This window comes from Gavia stellata, chromosome Z, assembly GCF_030936135.1.
Source record: "Gavia stellata isolate bGavSte3 chromosome Z, bGavSte3.hap2, whole genome shotgun sequence".
Lineage (NCBI taxonomy): Eukaryota > Metazoa > Chordata > Aves > Gaviiformes > Gaviidae > Gavia > Gavia stellata.
In genome coordinates this window covers 36003177-36022094 of record NC_082637.1, presented here as the reverse complement: position 1 = coordinate 36022094, position 18918 = coordinate 36003177, and the positions used below count along the sequence as shown (strand labels likewise).

The 18918-nt window shown below is 37.1% G+C and overlaps 1 protein-coding gene across 8 annotated transcripts in view; it reads left to right on the top strand.

Annotated features, from left to right (window-relative positions):
• Window positions 1-18918, top strand: part of NFIB (nuclear factor I B) — a 284093-nt gene that overhangs the window by 249084 nt on the left and 16091 nt on the right. For 3 of the 8 annotated variants that reach the window (XM_059833888.1, XM_059833891.1, XM_059833889.1), the window contains exon 9: window positions 16915-17003. The exons of 1 other annotated variant lie outside the window; for it this stretch is intronic. In XM_059833888.1, the coding sequence (XP_059689871.1) occupies window positions 16915-17003 (89 nt within the window). Of the gene's footprint in view, window positions 1-4309; window positions 4476-7905; window positions 7989-16914; window positions 17004-18918 lie in introns of all 8 variants that reach the window. 4 more of the 8 variants (XM_059833885.1, XM_059833887.1, XM_059833884.1 and 1 more) reach the window with 2 other exon arrangements.

The following is an 18918-nucleotide window of genomic DNA, read 5'->3' as shown; positions in this document are numbered from 1 at the left end:
CTATCAACTACTACAGTCCAGAATCTAGACCTTTATTTCAAAAGCTTTTGGTTTTGTGTTTGCAAGGTTAACCATAGAAGTGTGAATTCAATAGAAACCAATGCAGCAATGTCAGCATCAGTCTTAAAACAGGCCTAAGCAATAACTCTGAGTCAATTACGTGATCTGTTTATTTAGGGCTACTTTATAATCTTAAGCTGCAAACTAATTAAGATAACTTAAATATCAGTTTTCTAAACTGCTTCACTGTTGTTGACTGCATGCAAGGAAGACAAGTATGGACGTTTCAGGACGGTTTCTTATGAATGACATTCATGTAACAGAATTTGGGAGAGTACAAGACTGCATTTCATAAACTCTGTTTTCAAATGTGGCACACCTAGGAAAAACACTGAAGTTTAAAGAAAATTTAATGTGTACCATTTCCCATGACAAGCTGTGTCAAAGGGAGGACCTTAGTCCACATGTGAAAGACAGATAGGATTGTTGAGGAAGAATTACATATGTAAAAGTCCCTGTAGGTATGTGCTTACCTACAAGTGAGGTTAGTTAAAAATTTAAATACAGGAAACTTTCAGTATGGGGGGAGAAGTTAGGTTCCTAGACATGGTACATCAAGTGTTGTCTTTTGTGTACTTATCCCTTCTTGTGTTATCTTGTTTGCCGAGCAATAACACCTGAACAGTTATTGCAATATACAGTATTTGACATTACTACACAATTTTAAAACAAATGTTATGTTACCAACGTGAAAACAGAGGTGAAGTACCTGAAAAAGGAAAAGGATAGATGTTAGAGGTTACAAAAATAAAAGCAGAATAAATCATAAAGTGCAGTCAGAGGATACTTGGGGAAATGTGACAATGTGCAATAAAATTGTTAAGAGGCAGGTAACTAAGTTATAATTGCATTTGAAATCTATTGTGCAGTCAGAGTGTGAAATGTTGGAACCGTAAGAAACTTACTGAAGTAACGAGTTCTCCCTTTTCTTACTTTGGAGGTTTTGTTTTTCTCTCTAGAGGTTGCAGACCTCAGTTTCATTGTATTGTGTCTGCACTCAGTTTTACATGTAGGACAGATATGGAACAATGCCTATCATTTAAGCAGACATTAAAAAAAAGGAAAGAAATAGAAATGTAGACACTTGGTGGGGGGTCACAAACCACATCCACTAAAATCACTAGCAAATTTCCCATGGATTTCAACAAGAACAGGATTTCATCCTCAGTCTGGATGAAGTGGGTGATGTACTGCACTGCTGTGGTGTATCTCAGACGGAAAAATATGGTTTATATGAGAATGTATAAATATATTCTTTGTCTTATAACTTGGCAAGGACAGGGTTTGCTCGTTTGGACCATATGCACAAGGACTAAGCTGGAGTCCATGCGAGCCATTGCATTGCTATTGACTGGGATCACTAGAGAACAGTAGAAGGTGATACATTGCTGTAAATAGTCGTGGTCTCCAGCTGTGTCCTTCTAATCCATTCAAGACTGGCTTTGGAGACAGAGCTGCTTTTGGAAGCTGATGACACTGGCTTTGCTAATCCATAAACTCCCTGGAATCTTCTTTTGAGTTTTTAATATAAGTTGGTCGTTTTGGTAAGGGATTCTCAGTTTTTGTGATATGTTGGCACACCACATGAGCTAAGGCTTCTAAGGTAGCCCTGGGGTCACAGGTCAGTGACTCCACCTAGGAGCTACCAGACACAACTGAGAGGTGGTATTCCCTCCAGGAGGCTGTGTGGACAGCTGGGCTGCCAGGGCAGGAAGGGGGCCTTGCTTCTGCAGCAGGCTCCCCAGAAACATACTGAAAATACAGTCCAACATAGCAAGCAGGTCTTAGTGACAAGAGTTTTGGTGTTTTAGAGAAAAGTTTATCATAAGGCCCACCTGTATTTCTGGCAGTTTTCCCCACAAATGCTTCAAACTGTGTCGTGGCTCCCTTGCCTATGACAGAGCCTGTTTTATTGCAACATCAAGGTGTCTCGAGTTGAACTCTGTACAACTCACAATCAGCGAGTGAGGATACTTGCCTCTAAGTTTTGGAGTATCTTGGGTCATTTGTATGGGGAATTTATTTTAGATAACTGTTAGAGATTTTCTGAGTTTATGTTAAAATTTTCATTTTGTTCTAAGGCAGATGGAATCAGATTTCTGGTTGCCAAGACACCTGGTTTTAGAGGCTGGCAGGCCTTTAAAATAGAGCCCACAAAATAAAATTCCCTAAACCACTGCTAAGATAGATCTCAAAGAAAGTGTACTTATTGACACATACTTAATATATGACTGTTTGATGTAATATAAAGATGTAATTTGTATTCTTCAGGAAAAATCTCTGTAATTACTGAGTAAGTTCCCCGCTTATGTCCCATTGGTCATGTAAGCATGCAAGCAGATGCTCAGTAAACTTTTAGGCCACATTATTCTCTAGAAATTGTCTTGCATATATTCTGCCACATCTCATTTTCATTTCAAGTACACATAATAAGGGAGATCTATCTGTTAAGTTTCACCTAGCGAATAAAACTTAACGTAGCATGCCAGTTATTTGGGGAAATCATGTTATTTGTGAAAGCATTGTCATTCCTTTAACCCATCCTGCTTTCTTATTTTGAAGCTACTTTGCCGGCTGACACTTACTCCCGTTACTAAACTCCTAGTAGTAACTTCTCAGCTTACGTAACTAGGAACATGAATGAAACAGTGGTAAATACCACCCAGTTTCTAAATTGGCAAGGTCTTTGGATTCCATGGCTCTTCTGTCCGTGGTCCTGCTCTGACACCCCCCCAAACATACAGTTATATTTAGGGGGTGACATTTTTTCATTTAAAGGGGTAGTTTGTTGGCCACTTCTCATTAGTGTACATTTTTCCTGTTATTTTTCATTGTAAGGCTTGTAATTTTAGAGAGGGAAATAATCTGCTAACTGCTCAATGTTCCTATGAATACAAGATTGGTCTTCATTTGCACTTACATTTTCTAGAGTTTTCTTCTAGCTCAGTTTTAGATGTCCTGAAGAATAAGGCTCTCCCCTGGGGACATTTGCAAAGTCTAGTAGATCATACTGCCAGGAAGTTTCTCCTGCTATTAATTTTAAATTTTCTCCTTCTTGATTTCCTTCCATTACCCTGAGTTTATACTACCTGTATACTTTCCAAATAATTCCTTCCTCTTCTGTGTGTTTATACTCTGTGCATACTTGCAGTAATTGTCTTAGCCCAGTTATGATTTCATTACCATAGTCATGTTTACCTCTTTTAACCTTTCCTTCTATCAGTTGAATCAGGCCCTTTATCAGTCCATTTCTTTACTCTGAGTTATCTCAAATTTGTCAAGATCCTTCCGATAATAAGATTCCTAGTATTTTTTACTTTGTATGGCTGTATTTTAAAATACTTATGATTCACAGAACACACAATCAGTTTAAGATGGAAGTTATCAGCCACTGTTGAAAAAACTGTTTACTACTTGCTAATTTTTACTGCAAGTTACTGTTGGAGTATTTACAGTCATGCAGAATGTCTAAGGCATATTTAAGCATTGGACAAACGTATACATTTACTGGTGAACATTGACAAATTTGTATGTGCCTATATGCAGAAAGTAGCATATTACCTTGACGACCTGTACCATAAGGTCATATGAAACTGCCTCTCGTATCTATGAAAGAAGTGTCTCTGTTTATTATGCTCTTGACTTCCAAAGTTCCCATTATTAAACACTTTTGTGTTTTTGGTAGGCGGCTTTTGGCCAGATGTTATGGCATATGCATTATAGTGCATTGTATCCTAACTCTCTCCCTGACTCCCAGACATATCAGTTATTAGTTAGCCTTTCAGTATGTGTAATCTCTGTGGACAACTGTGGTCAAGCCTTGGTTATACTCCAAGCCAGAGTGGTATAGCATGTGAAAACAGAGGTTTTGCATCATTCATTTGCTCTTAATACTTCATACATCAGGGCCTATGCCTGGTCAGTTTAATCCTGCTATCGTGGGATTTACTGTGGTTCACAGCCACTGCGTGAACAGTAAATATATTTTGAAACAAATCTCATGCATGCTGCACCCAGAAAGAAAGAAAGCTTTCCAAAAAGTACTGCTACTTAAGCATGTACTACCTTTCTGAGGAGGGATCTGCCTGCTGAAAATACCACATAGAAATTAATAGTTTTGTTAGAATGGCGCATTCCAGCACACAGGTACTGTGGTGATGGGCATTCTGGAAAACCCTAAGATAGATGGGTAGGTTCCTTAAATCAATGTGTATGTTTCACAAGGCATTCTTTTGGTTTTGTTTTGTAGCCTAACAGCAGTGGTCAAGTAGTAGGGAAAGTGCCTGGCCATTTTACTCCAGTTTTGGCACCCTCTCCCCATCACAGTGCGGTGCGACCTGTGACCCTGACCATGACAGATACTAAACCCATCACTACATCCACTGAAGGTGAGGCATCTTCACCTACAGCAACCAGTAAGTATTTCTTTAGGAAACAAAAAATGTCCATCGAAGATTCGATATGATTTCAAAATGAGGCCAGAAAAAGGCGCCTTTTCCTACTATTTGACCAAGTGGATGCTCATCATTTTACATGGAGAGCAAACATGATCTGACTGCAAAGCTTTTCCTCCCCAAATTTCAACCAAATGCATCATGTTGCATGAACCAAAGTTTGTGACATGACAACCAAAATGAAAGGGAAAAGCCTGCATATTTGACCACTATTCAAGAAAAAGAAAATGTGGTTGTTCATCTAAGGTGGACATTGTTAAGACATTGAGAAGCACACCCAGACAGCAAGGTTTTACAATGACCCGCCTATGGAATTCCAAACAGAGATTGTATAATTTGCTCCTCAGTGAGCTTTCCTACAGAAATCAAGTCTTGTTACAACACATACTGAATCCGAGCTATGACAATTGCATGTTGATATAGGTTGTGTCATTTTTAGCAAAAAGAACTGATGTGGCAAAAAAAAAAATTATTTCCTTGTCGTTGCTGCAATGGATGGTAGATCCACTGTTCTTTTTTTTCTGAAAAACCCAAACCCTAACTTTAATGTTTTAAGCTCTTTATTACTATATAGGACCATATTATTTATCCTATTATCTTCAATGGAATTGCTGTCTTGGAAATACGAGCAATGGTGTTACTATGTATAGGGTAATTACTTCTCTTCCAAATATTCATCTTATGCTCAGTGATGCAGAATGTTGCTTTTTAACTACTTTCTGCATTTCTGTTGTCTTTGAACTTTTATTTGCACTTGAGATGGCCAGTGTTACCAGTATTTATCAGAGTGGTGAAGATTTTTAGGAGACACTTCCAAATACGCACTTTGGAAGAAAACTTGCAGTCTTTAAAAATATTAATCTCTTTAGGGTCCATTACATTAAAATGACTTGCTTTAGACCTCTTCAGTGTCTGAACTGTGAATCCAGTCCCTAACTTTTGGTCTGTCGTTAACGGAGACCATAAATTGTATGTTTCGGAGGTGTTATACTATTTTAAATCTTTTCATTAGAATGTGAAGCAGAGATGAGACTCAAATGCATAGGAGTGGCTGAGACGTAAAGGAGGAAAACTGGTTATGCCTTTATTATAAAAGGATAGTAGTAACTTTTGGACAAACTATTGTTTAATTTGAAACAAATAATTACATGGATAGATTTATGGAAGAATTTTAGCTGTTCTTTTAGTATAGCAGAGGTTTTGTTAAAAGCTGGTTGAGTATATCTGTATCCTCCCTAGTGGTTTGTGGTGCAGTTCTTTCACTTTCTAAGAAGAGTTAGTTTTAGCAGCAAACAAGAAGCTGTTGCTCTAAACTTTTGGTCCAGAAGAGAAAGCTGAGAAAACTGAGTTTCAAGTATTCATGGTTTCATTCTGCTTCCTGTTTGACATGATCATGCCTGGCCTAAACAGCTGTCTCAGATGAGGTCAGGGTTTCTAATAGAAATAGCAAAAAGAACAAATACAATGTCAGAACTGCATTGGGATGTTTTCTGGTAATCTGACCATATTATTCATCATTACAGAAAGCAAACCTAATCTGTTCATTGTCCTACTACTAAGGGAAAAATTTGGACTATATTTTCCAATGAAGTCAGCACCTGGTTTCTCGTGCAATACATTGGAACTTGGGTACCTGATTCCTCGTGAACCTTAGAACATCTTGGCTTAGGTGTTTGAGATAAGGCCTCCTCATGCTTCCACAGCAGTGTGCAAGTAACTTCTTGCCTAAAGATCCAATGTCTGTCACAGCAGCACGTAAATAAGAATAAAAAAACCCCCACATAGAAATTTTATTTGAATGTGCCAGTTCTGCATATGAGATAGCATGTAAGTGCTACATGTTGAGAGTATTACGGTTTTCAGAGCAGTGCAGTAGTCTCTCTGCTTGGAAAAGCCTTTTGAAACTGGACTGGTAACTGTAAGAGCAAAAAAAATGAAGGAACATAGCTTGTTGATGAAGACAATAGCAAAAACTGAGGGATCATGACTAAATATATCTTAAGGCATAGTTTTACTTTTATTTGCAATAACTGATTGATTGGTTCAAAATATATAGAGATGTATAAAACATATGCTTGGCCAACAAGTTATCATTATTATCCAACCTGATGAGAATAAAATGGCAAATGATTAGCACTGCTTTTTATTCTGAAGTGCAATAGCAGAATTGTTTTGAATGAGGAAGAACAGCAGGCTTTGATAAAATTTGGGGAACCCTGTGGTCTCCACCATAATTTCCTTCTAATAACTGATTAATTTATATAACAGTTTTTCAGTAAAGCCTCTTTACTGTATAAAGTCCTTTTTTTTTTTTTTTTTTTTTAAATTTAATGGATTTCATTTGCTTGTATTTGCTCTATGGCTTCAATACTAATAGGCCAATTCAGTAAGTACTCCCATCTATCTTCTCACTGGCATTCATGTGTAAGTCTGTTCCATTTTAGTAGTTTTGCTTTGTGTGCCAGCAAGTTTCCAGGTCATGATGCTGCAAGTTGCAGTGCAGACATCTCCACACTGGGAAGTGAAGTAAGACCACCTACCTCATTTCATAAGTGCCACCAGAAGCCATGAGAGGGTAATGGCTTTTGGGGATTAGTGACAGAGACCAGACAGGAATGTGACCTAGAGCTGAAGGATGCATACCCTGTAACTAATCCCAGCATCACCTATCATTCCCTTTCTTCTCAGAAATGGATTTCTTTAATCTTTTGTAGCAGACAGCGAGAGACTTCCTTAAGTTGTCCCCCTGGGAAAAATGTTGTTTCCTGATGCATAGGGGAGTTGAATATTTAATATTATATTGCACAGTAAAAATTAGCTCCCTTCTTGTGAAAATACTAATCAGAATACATCCTTTTTCCAAAGGCCTGTAAAGATTAATTTCATGCCACATAAGTAAACTGAAGTTTTGATCCCAATTTTTGTTGTTCTTTCACAGTTTTGTGATGAGCCTTCATAGCAGTAAGGTTAATATATGTGCACTAATATTTTCCCTCAACTTTGTAATCTCAGTGATTTCACTGGTACCTTAGATTGGTGTAATGGAAATGAGAATCAGGCTCATGATTCCTTCAAATACCTATCTTATTTAATCACTTTAAAAAAATAAAAATATGTTAATCAGAGGAACTTTTATTTAACAAGAGACATCATTATGATTTACACAGGCAGCTTCCATTGAAGTTTATAGGAATTTACACATGCCTTTCCCAATTTGGTCCAATTTTTCTTTTGCATTCTATTAACATTTAAATAAAGGGAAAACACAGACACATCCTATATATTGCAAAATCATAACTCTGGATCTCTTATATTTGTACTGTACCTGCACAGGCTAATAGTTATGATAGGTTGGTATTTTTATCAATCTGTTTTGTTCTTCCTTAATCAGCCTACACAGCCTCAGGCACATCCCAAGCCAATCGATATGTGGGACTAAGCCCAAGAGACCCATCCTTCCTACACCAGCAACAGGTGGGCAAGTTTCACACAGGTGTAATGATATAGAGAAGCTTTTGCAATATTACCTTCCTACATGCTGCCACTGTTATCTTGGATTAGACTGGGATCCTAAGGGTTTCAGAATTTGTCATCTGAAGATGAAGTTCATTCAAAATGAAACTGAACCCTTTAAGAAACCTCAATTTAGCATATGCTTTATTTCTTAGATTTGTGCCATCTTAAGGAACTTCTAGTCATATTTCTTTTAATTGTTTTATTTTCAAGAGCTCATACATGTAATCTTTAATAGGACTTTTGAAAAGAGAATGGGGTGTGTAAGGAACAAATACTCAGGAACAAATACTCATTTCAAAATCAGTTTAAAAAATAAGCAAAATTTCCAAAGCAAAAAGTCCAACTTACTGTTTTTAAGCTGTTTTTGTTTTTTCCCCAGATGTTGAAGCCTACATTTTTTCATTTTAGTTCTAGAAGATGAGTTATAAAAACAAATTCACAATGCAACACATCATAATTTCTAGTTTAATAGGTTCAAACTGGTCTGCTGATTTAAAATGTGATAAAACCACGTTTTTGTTCTGGTTTCTTACATCATTTAAATTTCAAGTAGCATTTTAAATTTCACATCTCATTAATGCTGTAAATTCAATGCAAATGAAGTGTTTACACAAACTATGAAGATACACAGCCGAGATTAATGATGGCTTACAAAGAAATTAGCTGCAGTCAGTAGCAAGGCCATGTATATACAGAGATGCTACATTGTTAGTAACAAGAATAAATTCAGACCCTGTAGAACTTCAACATGTTTTATTATGTGTGTTTGTGTTGCTCCTAAATCTTAACAGTAGAAGACTTTGAAATTAACAGCATGTAAAATGTTGCAAGGAAAAAAGCTGAATGTGTCAGTAAGAAAAGGGCTGTTAAATAGTCCTTGGTATTTATTGTACTGTATTTTTTACTCAGGCTTGCGTTCCTGTCAACAGTTGGTACACATGCCTGTTTCATTTCTGAGTAAAACCTACCTCTTCTGTGTTTGCTGAGATATAGCTGAACTGTGCTTCATCTGGAAATCCCTATCCCTACCCACTCCCAGGGCAAGGTGGCAGTATGTCCGTTTTAAAGGTCACCACATGCAGACTTCAGAGTAAATCATAAAAATTATCATTTATTCAAGGTAGTTGATGCTTTGCCAACTTTTTTTTAAACCAGTGAAACTTAACTGGAAACATCTGTACACTTTTATGAAAATACCAAATGACAATTAGTGGTTTTGCCAACCATTCATTTTTCAGTAAATTTTCTGGTGTATTGCTTTTTTTTTAACCTCTCAAAGATTGTTGTATTATGAAATGTGTTATAATTACTATAACATGTCTCTTTTTAAAAGATACACAGTATAGGTTTATTGTATTTTAAAACACACACAACATCATTCTTTTTAAACACAGTGCATGTAATTTCTGGTTTTCTTTTCATGTGAAGTTTTACATAGTATCCTTTGAAAAGTCTCTGACATCTAGTTAATTTGGGGAAGTACAATAGATTTTTTTTTCCCACTACATGTTTTTAGATACAATTTTTTCTGCAAATTTGCTCAGGCTTAAGCCCACTCCACCTCTTCCAAGCTCATTGAAAGAGTTACAAACTTCTTGTCACATGACAGCAGGTAGTGGCAGCACGATTGGCTGAGTTTATGACATGTAAATCATATATTGCTTATTTCATGCATCTTCTATATATTTTTGTCTTTGTGTAGATGGAAATAAATTTGGAGATTTCAGCAGTGTCACAGGAACATAAAAGTGAGAGGGATCTCAAAGGTCATTACAGTCTTTGGTGTTTAGATGCACTGTGTCTTTTGCTCCCTTTCATGGTAAACCATGTGGCCAAATGGCTCAGGGGGAAGAGGAAAATAAATTAGGTCTCACATATACTTCATAAAAAGAAAAATTCTTCAATGCCACTGTGTGAATCCAATGTTCTGCATTCTAAAGTTTATTGCTTCAAAGTCTTGTTATATTAGCTCACGATCATCAACTTGTGACCAGTGAGCCATACAGTAAATTTAAAAATTGTGTCATGGTTTCATCTTTGCTGTGAATTCTCTATTCTTTTCTAACTTATGCAATGGATATATATGTGTGCTTGCCTGAGTGTGTTTGGAGGGGGTGTGTGCATGTATGCTTACACATATAAATATGTACAAAATTAGGGAACAGTACGTACTGCTGAAACCGTTTGAAAGAACAGAATACTTTAGGAGCAAAGCTTTTTCACGTGGATAAATATGAATATATAAGTGCGTATATATAAGTTTCTAATGAATTAGTTACCTTCACTCACTTAAATCCTAAAGGCATCTCTGAGATGAGAGTGCCGTATATGTTTATTACTCAGAAAGTGAGGTAGAGCACAGAGATTGTCTAAACAACTTTAATAGAGCAAAGGTTATCCTTTGGTAGGGCAGAAATGAGATTGATTTACTATGCCCTTTCATTACTTTACAACAGTTTAAAAGAGACCACTTTTCTTGTGGCAGATTTTAAATGCATTTGGTTTAAAGCAGCCCATGATGAATGAAAAGAAAAATCAAGGGGTACATGAAATAAAGGCAATCAATCATTTTGTATTAGTGGAGAGAAATTCTAAATTAGAAAACCAGTGGTTTTAGTTCCAGAGAGGTCTTTCAAACATTGACCATACCCTGTAATGCACATTGACCCCTCAAGAATAAATACTGTCACTGGTACATTTTTTACTTCATTGGAGGAGTCTTTATGAAGATTTATTCCCTCTGGTTATGAGAAATATTGGCATGTACCATTGAGTACTTTTTGTTGTTGTTAAAAAGAACCATTATGTAGCCTGTTTAAATTACAGTAACAAGAATAAATTTAAAAGTTACACATGTATTTTGCAACACACACTTACATGGAGTCTTTTGACAGAGGGATAGTTTGCTAGAACTTCCAGTAAACAATTTGTAGCACAGCCTACCTGGAATACTCACATTTAGATGGGAAGTACTGAATACAACTTTGAAAGACAGTGCATAATAGCACCAATGGGAGCAGTTTATTTGCTTTTACTGATCTGGATACTGTGAAAAATATGCTATTATATGCATTACTTAACATGTTACATTGATAGTTAGGAATACGATGTTCTAATGAGTAGTTATAACTATGCAGTCCACTTTCTGTTGCAATTGCTGGTGGGTCTTCCTGTTACCTGCCTTGAAATGCCAGGTATTTCTATACTGTGACATGAATAGTTAGAAAACATATCTCTTCTTTCAGTGGCATCTAGAGAGTCACATGTATCTTATAATTTTGTTGTAAAAAAGTCATGTCAGCCCGGCCCTCAACCATCTATTACAAATTGTTAATGACCACTTGGTTTGCTTTTCTTGATTCATCATCAGCTTCTGAGAGTTGTTAAGTATTGATAATTTAACTGCAGGGAGGGGCAAGGAAAGTGATAAGAGCTAGTACCTGAGTGAGAGACTTTTTCTTAATTATACTGTTGGTGGTTGATGGTATTATTTTATGAAGTCAAATCTAGTACTCGGTGCTCATCATCTGTGCTGAGAAACATCTTAAATGAATGGTGCATAAAAGAAAGGATGGATAATCTTCACAGTTATATGGGAGCACCTTTTTCCCCCCTTCTTTCTCTGATTTGCATCTACTGAAGGTGGTTTCTAAGCCTAGAATAGAGGACAGGGCAAGAAATTGAGGAAACTTGAGTCAAATTCAATCTTCTACAAGTGGACACAGTCCCTTGCCAGATTTAGTTGTGTCTCCATTCTTTTGACTAAATATTTTTAATGGAGAGATCATTAGTTCAGTAACAAAAACTTAATGATCAGAATTCTCATAGTTATGTAGTGGCATTTCCGTAGCCTCCTTGTGTTACTGGTCTCAACTTCACAAATTTATTATGTTCTTGAAATGATAGACAACTTGATGTTGTTTCTGGCTATAAAGCTAGAATGTTGCCAGAAATACTAGTCATGCACTTTACCTGTGTAAACAATAGAAAAAAAAGATAGATGGATGGATGGATGGATGGATGAATAGATAGACATTTGTATTTATTGCAAGTACAGATTAATGGTTTCTCAAATAATATTTCTGTTTGAATGAATGAAATAACTGACAGGTTTTCTTTCTTGGCCATTTATTTAATTTTAATGCACCTTGGAGCCTTGTATGGGTGATTCTATTTTTAATTATAAAATATAAATAAATGGGATAGCTATTGAGGTCTGTGAAGACAATGACCTCTAGAACTTTCCTGTCTGTTACAGTAAACTGTGCTAACTGATGCTGGCCCAATTAATTACTGAAGAGCTAGTGAACTCTTCCAGTCTTGGCACTGATTAATACAATGGCATGGTTTTCACTAGAGCTTGGACTTCCCTGGTGTGGTGTGTGGTATGCATGATTTTCACACAGTTTTGATGTTTATGAGTGAAACATTTGCCATGTAATAAGAAACACTTCAGGTCTCTAAAATGCAAAATCACAAAATTGTGGATAGCTTTTCATTTCCTACACACCAGACTGCCCTGCCTCTTCAGTAGGAAGTTGTTCTTACCAGATGCATCCTTTAGTTACTGAATCACACAGTTCACAATGGAGTTCTCTTCATACTATTCATCATGGAGATTGTAAACTTAAATGCCCACTGAACACAGAGTATCTGTTTGTGAAATGTTTTGGGTGGATGTTGCTTTTGCTTTCAGCAGAAGGCTGAAAGAAGAACACAAGTGGACTCTTAAACAGAACTTCTCAGTAAAGCCAGGAAACAGGTTATCAACACTTAGGCTGTTCTTATTGTGTCCCTTATCATAACTGACAGTTTGACGTAAAACTGGGTCGTCACATGACCACCAGGGAGGTATGTAAATGGATAAGAGGTCACCTTTCACATACGCTTGCTGGAAAGGAAACACATTTAAAGGAAGTTTCAGTCAAAACAATGACAATATGCAAATGTTAAGTTTTACGGGCTTTTCTCAACTAAGAGAAGCCATAGCACAGTCTCCTATTACACTTTCCAAAATACGTATCTGCTTTCACTAGTGATCACAGAAGCTTGAAATGAACGTTAGTCTTAGACAACCACTCTTTAAATAGGAGAACACAAAAGCTGCTTAAATATTAACCTGTAAAAATTATTCAGAGTATGATTAAAGATTGAGCTGTTGACTATGGGTTTTTAATGTGTGTAGAATTTGCATACTTAAAAGTCTGCAGGAAGGATGTGCTTGGAAGGTGCCCAGTTTAAACTGAAAAGGCAGCTATAGAGAAATCTAGCTCTTGGGTAGAACTTCACATCAGTGTATCTCACAGCACTGCAAAGTGCAAACCAAAATCACTTTCCTGAAGACAGAGCAGGGCCAGGGAGGTGGCTGACTTTCAGGCAGGTGGAAGAGTTAGGAGATGCTCTCGATCTACTCCTCTACTTTTGCCTGGGCCTGTGGCTCCTTCCCATGACGCAGCTGAGGCGGGTGAGGGACTTGCACTGCCTCCCTGGAGAAACACTTGCAGTGGGCTTTTTGCTCTCTGCTACTTCATGAGTGTAGCAGTGAGGACGTATTGCAGGGATGAGAGATGGCTGCAGCTCCATGTGTCAGGAAATGGCTGGGCTGCTGTGAGGTTTCCCCATCTGCTGCAAGGCTGGGCATCCTTCTACACTTCAGAATACAGACCCATGTTCTTTTTCCGTGTGGTTAGGTGAGAGATAAATAAAAAACTCACTGATGGTGTTTTGTGGATGGAAGGTGTTACTGAAATGGGGGTCATGCGGCTTGCCTTGCTGAAAACAACAAAGCTGTGGGACTGAAGAGCAGGCCTGTCCAACAGGCTTCTAGGAAAGACTTTTCAGCATGTCGCATGCCAAATCAGGTAATTTGATTTATTTTGCATTCGTAGCATATTTTTGAGAAAGTTAGTGATGTTTTTCAGCATTTATTCAATGTCTCATGAGGACTATTTCTTAAGTCCCTCTACTGAGGAATTTAAGTTTTCGCAAGTAGCCTTCAAGTAGTTTCCTGCCTCTCCCTTTCACGTGTCCTGCAGAGAAACTCTTTTAGGTGGCTTACTGTGGGTGAGAGTGAATGTGCCTTCTCGTCTCCAGCTAACACTGTGGCATGATTTTAGAGGTCAGTTAAGTGACTCTGAGGACTGTAACTAGCCAGAAAGCTTTGAGCATGACTCCAGACAACATATAGCACTCAAAATACTGTACTAAAGTGCCCTACATCCTTCCAAAGCTTGGTGCTCATGTCAGGCCTGTGCCCCCAGGCTTTCCCTACTGGGCTGTCTGGATGTCCTCCAAGGGCAGCGTTCTCGCTGCTGCTGTGAACAGATGTCGTCTTCCGTCAAGTGGAGCCAGAGCTCATAGAGCTCTTCTAAGCTTCTCCAGACTTTTTATCCAGAAAGCACTAAACACACTTCAGGGATGCAGATACAGACTTTGAAAGTGGTATTTCTACGTACTTTCGAATGTATATTTCTAAATCTTAGACATCCTGATCTCTAAGCAGGAGTGATTTGGGAGAGATTTTATTTGAGGAAAAAAACCCCAACATTTTCCTGGCAGGTTAGTTTTTAAAAACAATAATGGCAGCTATGTGAGCCCGCTGAGGAGTGTGGAGCAATAGTTTTTAACATTGGGAAGGTGGTTTTCAGCACAGCTGATGCAGTCCTGGGCTTATCACAGAACCTGTTGTCAAACAGACCTGCAGTTCTTCAAGGTGTTGTCCGTACCGCAAGCATGGCACAGCTGGTGCAGTGAATAGCACTACAGTTTACACTCACTATAATTCTGGTGTAGCATGAATCTTCATAGACATCTGTGTGTATGTGTCTACAGCATATATATAAAAATGCACATGTTCTATTATTGCCATTACAGTATTTAGATGTACATGTATTGAGGTGTGTATGACTGTATGTAATAATGAAGTATGCCATGACTAACATTTATGAAATAGGTTTGTAAAGCTCTTTTTGGAGCTTTCTTAATGATAAATGTAACACACTAACTGTACATCTGGAAAGCTTTCATACAGACTGTGGGAAGAATATAATGACTTAGTGCAGAAGCTGATGTACTGAAATGTAATGTATCAATCCCTTACTGTTTTCCTCAAATGGCAGTTACAATCAGGTTCTATAGCAAGCTAAGTTCTTGCCAGATTTTTGAGCTAGACCTAAGTGCATAAAATCATTTGGTAACACTAAGTTTGTGATTTTAGTATTTTTTATGGCTCTAATCAGCAAAAGGGCTTTTATTCGTAGATTTTATATTTAGTGAAAGAATAAAAGAGGGGGGTGTTAACCTTTCAGTCTTGTGTTTCAGCTGGAAGTGAGTTTTTATAGCTAAGTTCCAAAGCTTTAAAATATGCATCTGTAATGAACATGATGACATTCTTAAGGATTATAGCAGAAATGCATCTACTGTACATTGAGTAACTGAGCTGACAAATTTTACTGTGTCTTTGATATTAAAATCAGGTTTACAATACTGTTTTCTATAGTGACTGAACCAAATATTTACTTCTTTAAGCATATTCAATGTATTATTCACAGTTACCTCTAGCAAACTTTTTGACTCTGTGTTTCCTCTTCTGGTTAATTTCATGTGGTTTAGTCATGCTTTTAATGGCCTTTAGAAGGTCCCTTGGAGTTCTTTAGATAACAAACAAGAAATGATCCCTATGAAAACATCAGAGACTTACATTTCCATTTCTTAGACCTTAACAGCAGGAAGCTTATGAGTCTAACAGCCAGACAGGGTCAGGTTTGCAATATTGTCTTGTCCTCAGCATTTGTATTTTTCAGGAAAAGACTGCAATTAATTGTGCTCCTGTGAAAATAGTTTATTGTAGTTCGTTTGCTGTAGCCTGCACTATCTAAAGACTGTGAATACAGATAGAGGAAACTAAAATGCATCAAATGCAATTAAACTCAGCAACATTATCTTCAATTCAGAGTGCTGTGTCATATATAATGGTACGGTAATTTATATACAGCGTGACTATACAGAGGTTAAAATGTATGTTTTCTTTGCAAGCTAGATAAGTTCACTTTCTTAAACTTAAAAATAAGCAGTATATCTTTTCAATAAATCTGCTAACACTATAGGGCAGCTGTTAAATAAACAGAGCTATAGAGGGTTGCTTGAACAATCTGTAAAGGCATAACTGATGATTTCAGGATCTGGGAAGAATTTGTTTCAGCCAACATTTAGTACATTCCTCATTATATTAAAATGCAATAAAGTATTTTAAATGCTATTATTCTGAGACTAAAGCAAGATTAGATTATTTTATCACCTCTTGCTAAGTAATACTACTTTCAGTAACAGTAGATTAATAAACTTCAATTACAAAATACCTTTACCCTTCTTAAATAGCAAGATAAGAACATACATTTTGTTTAATTTGGGCAAATTTTCTATAAATTGCATGTCTTCTATGTTTCACGAAATGCATGCTACAAAATATTGATTGTATTTGACCTTTACTTAATACACATTATATAGAGCATTGCTTAGAGAAAACAGCATTTTTATTTCCTTTCTTAAAGTATCTCACTATTGAATATTAACATTTCCTTTTATTCCAGCTCAGTTTGTAATCTAATAATGGCTAATTGTTATGTGCTAAGCACTAGTTACTCTTTTATGCTTTATTAATAGAGGAGCGTATTAAAGTAGCATTATCTTAAGCAAATCTATAGGCATTTATTTCTCAGAATAAGTTATTTTTCTTTGTTTGTTTGTTTTCTTTTATTTTTTAAAGTTACTTCTTGGGAAAGTAAAGCTTTTGCCATGTACAGTACTAGTTTGCATGTGTTCATTTAAATACTAAAAACTGTAGTACTGCTCGATCCATATCTGACTGCTAGGTTTCAATTGACAGCTGAGACTTTGTGACTGGACCATGAATCAAAACGGCAGGCATTTATACCCCAGTGCCAGTGAGGATACATTGGGAATTACTTGGCAAAGGTAACATTTTAATTATTTCCACCCCTACACCGCCTCTAAAAAAGTTGCATTGAGCTACAGTATCTGTTTTAGGGGGCCTCCAGAGGAATATGTGACAGCATTTGATCAAAACAGGCATGTAACATTTCTCCCATACACATTCAGGTTACCTTTAGTGTAAGCTGAATTTAGAAACGACCTTAATTAAGCACCTGGAATGACAATGCTGTGCTGTCAAATGCATAGGTTTGTAAATTTAAGGGAAGAATGATCTTAGGCCTTAAAAATGAAAATGTCATTTGCAGAATTAAAGGTCATATTTTGGGGGGCTTAGTGGTTAACACAAAGAAAATAGTGCTGTTAGAGGTATAGATGAGTATAATAATAAATGTCTGAGGTGGTGGTGGTTTCGGACAATGAATAACCATACTATTCATAGAGACTTCTCTGACTAATCGACTGGTGTAGATTTAGGTCACTAACATGCACATGAAGGTAAGATATAAACCATCTTATTTCTTAACTAAATAACAGAATAATTAGGAATGATTTACACAAAAGAGCGTTTCTGTTCGTATGAAAAAAAAGCAAACACAATAAAACCCATTAACCTTTGGTACATTCATAAATTACTCATTTTTTACATCTCTTGGTATATGATGAATTATGATAACAGTGGAGGTGTGTGTGTCTAAATAGGTGTGTAAACAAATCAGCATAATTGTAGTACATTAATTTTTCACCTCTTCATGTGCAGGATTATCTGCAACACTCAACACTTAATGGGGGTTTTACATGTTAAGTCTGTGGGGAGCCTGTCAGATGAAGTATTAGCTACTCACTCTCGAAATAATTTTAAATACTTCTTGGACATTTGTGTGCACATGGAAGTATACATACTTCTGAATAGTTTGTGTGAGCAAGTGTGTGAGTGCAAGTGTGTATATGTATTGTGTACAAAATGCTTTTTGATGCACTGTATTGTACTATGGATTGCTAGAAGGTTTGGGTTTTATGAGTATCAACTTGGAAGGGTAATTATGGAATTTGAAAATTGGTGCTGTTCACCATTCTGAAGTTTAAATGCCTTGAATATTTTTGTTTTATTTTTCCTTTTTGCAGTTTTTCTGAAATGATGCTTAAAATCTGGAAGAATAGTGGTGGAAAAGCAAGGTGTTGTCATTTCTTCCCTTATAGATTAAATGGCACAACGGAAAATTAGCTAATGGATTCACCTCATCTCCTCAAGGGCTGTGATTCACATTATAAATCCCCATCGTGCAGTAATTGCCACGGTTTTCAGTGTACTGCCAAGAGTGAATCCAAACTGAGCTAGTTTAGCACTGAGGGAGTGATTTATTCTCCCACTACAAAGGATGTTGCTTTTTGAGGGCATTGACAGGCATTAGGAAATCCTATCACAACTGCCTATCTAGGAATATCCTTGAATGGTTTTAATCAGTCATCACTTGAGCCCCCTTTAAAGCAATGCCAGTTTATACTGGCTGCAGCACTGTCCCAGTGTTCGCTGAATTCTGTTTTTCAGTACCCGTCACACAAGACCCCTGGGCATAAATTACGAAAAGAAAGGAAAGAGGGGAAAAAGGTTTCTAGGCGATGACCAAGGAAACTTCAGTGATGAATACAAGCACACTCCAGGATCCACTCACCTTTATAGACAAAACTGCTTTGCAGGTCGCTCCCAGAGTGCTGCCTGCCACTTTGACCCTACCAACATACAACGTGCTGCCAGATGAGCTTGAGCACAAATTCTGCCATGGGCATCTCTTTGCAGGCCTAGGCTACGCTTACTTGGCCTTGAATTAAGCACAGCCTTGGGGGACAAAGAAACAAACTGTTAACTTCTCCCTAAGGAGATGGCTTTTAGGATTTGGGCTTTGGAATACAGCATTCTTCAAATCCCATGTAGGTAAGA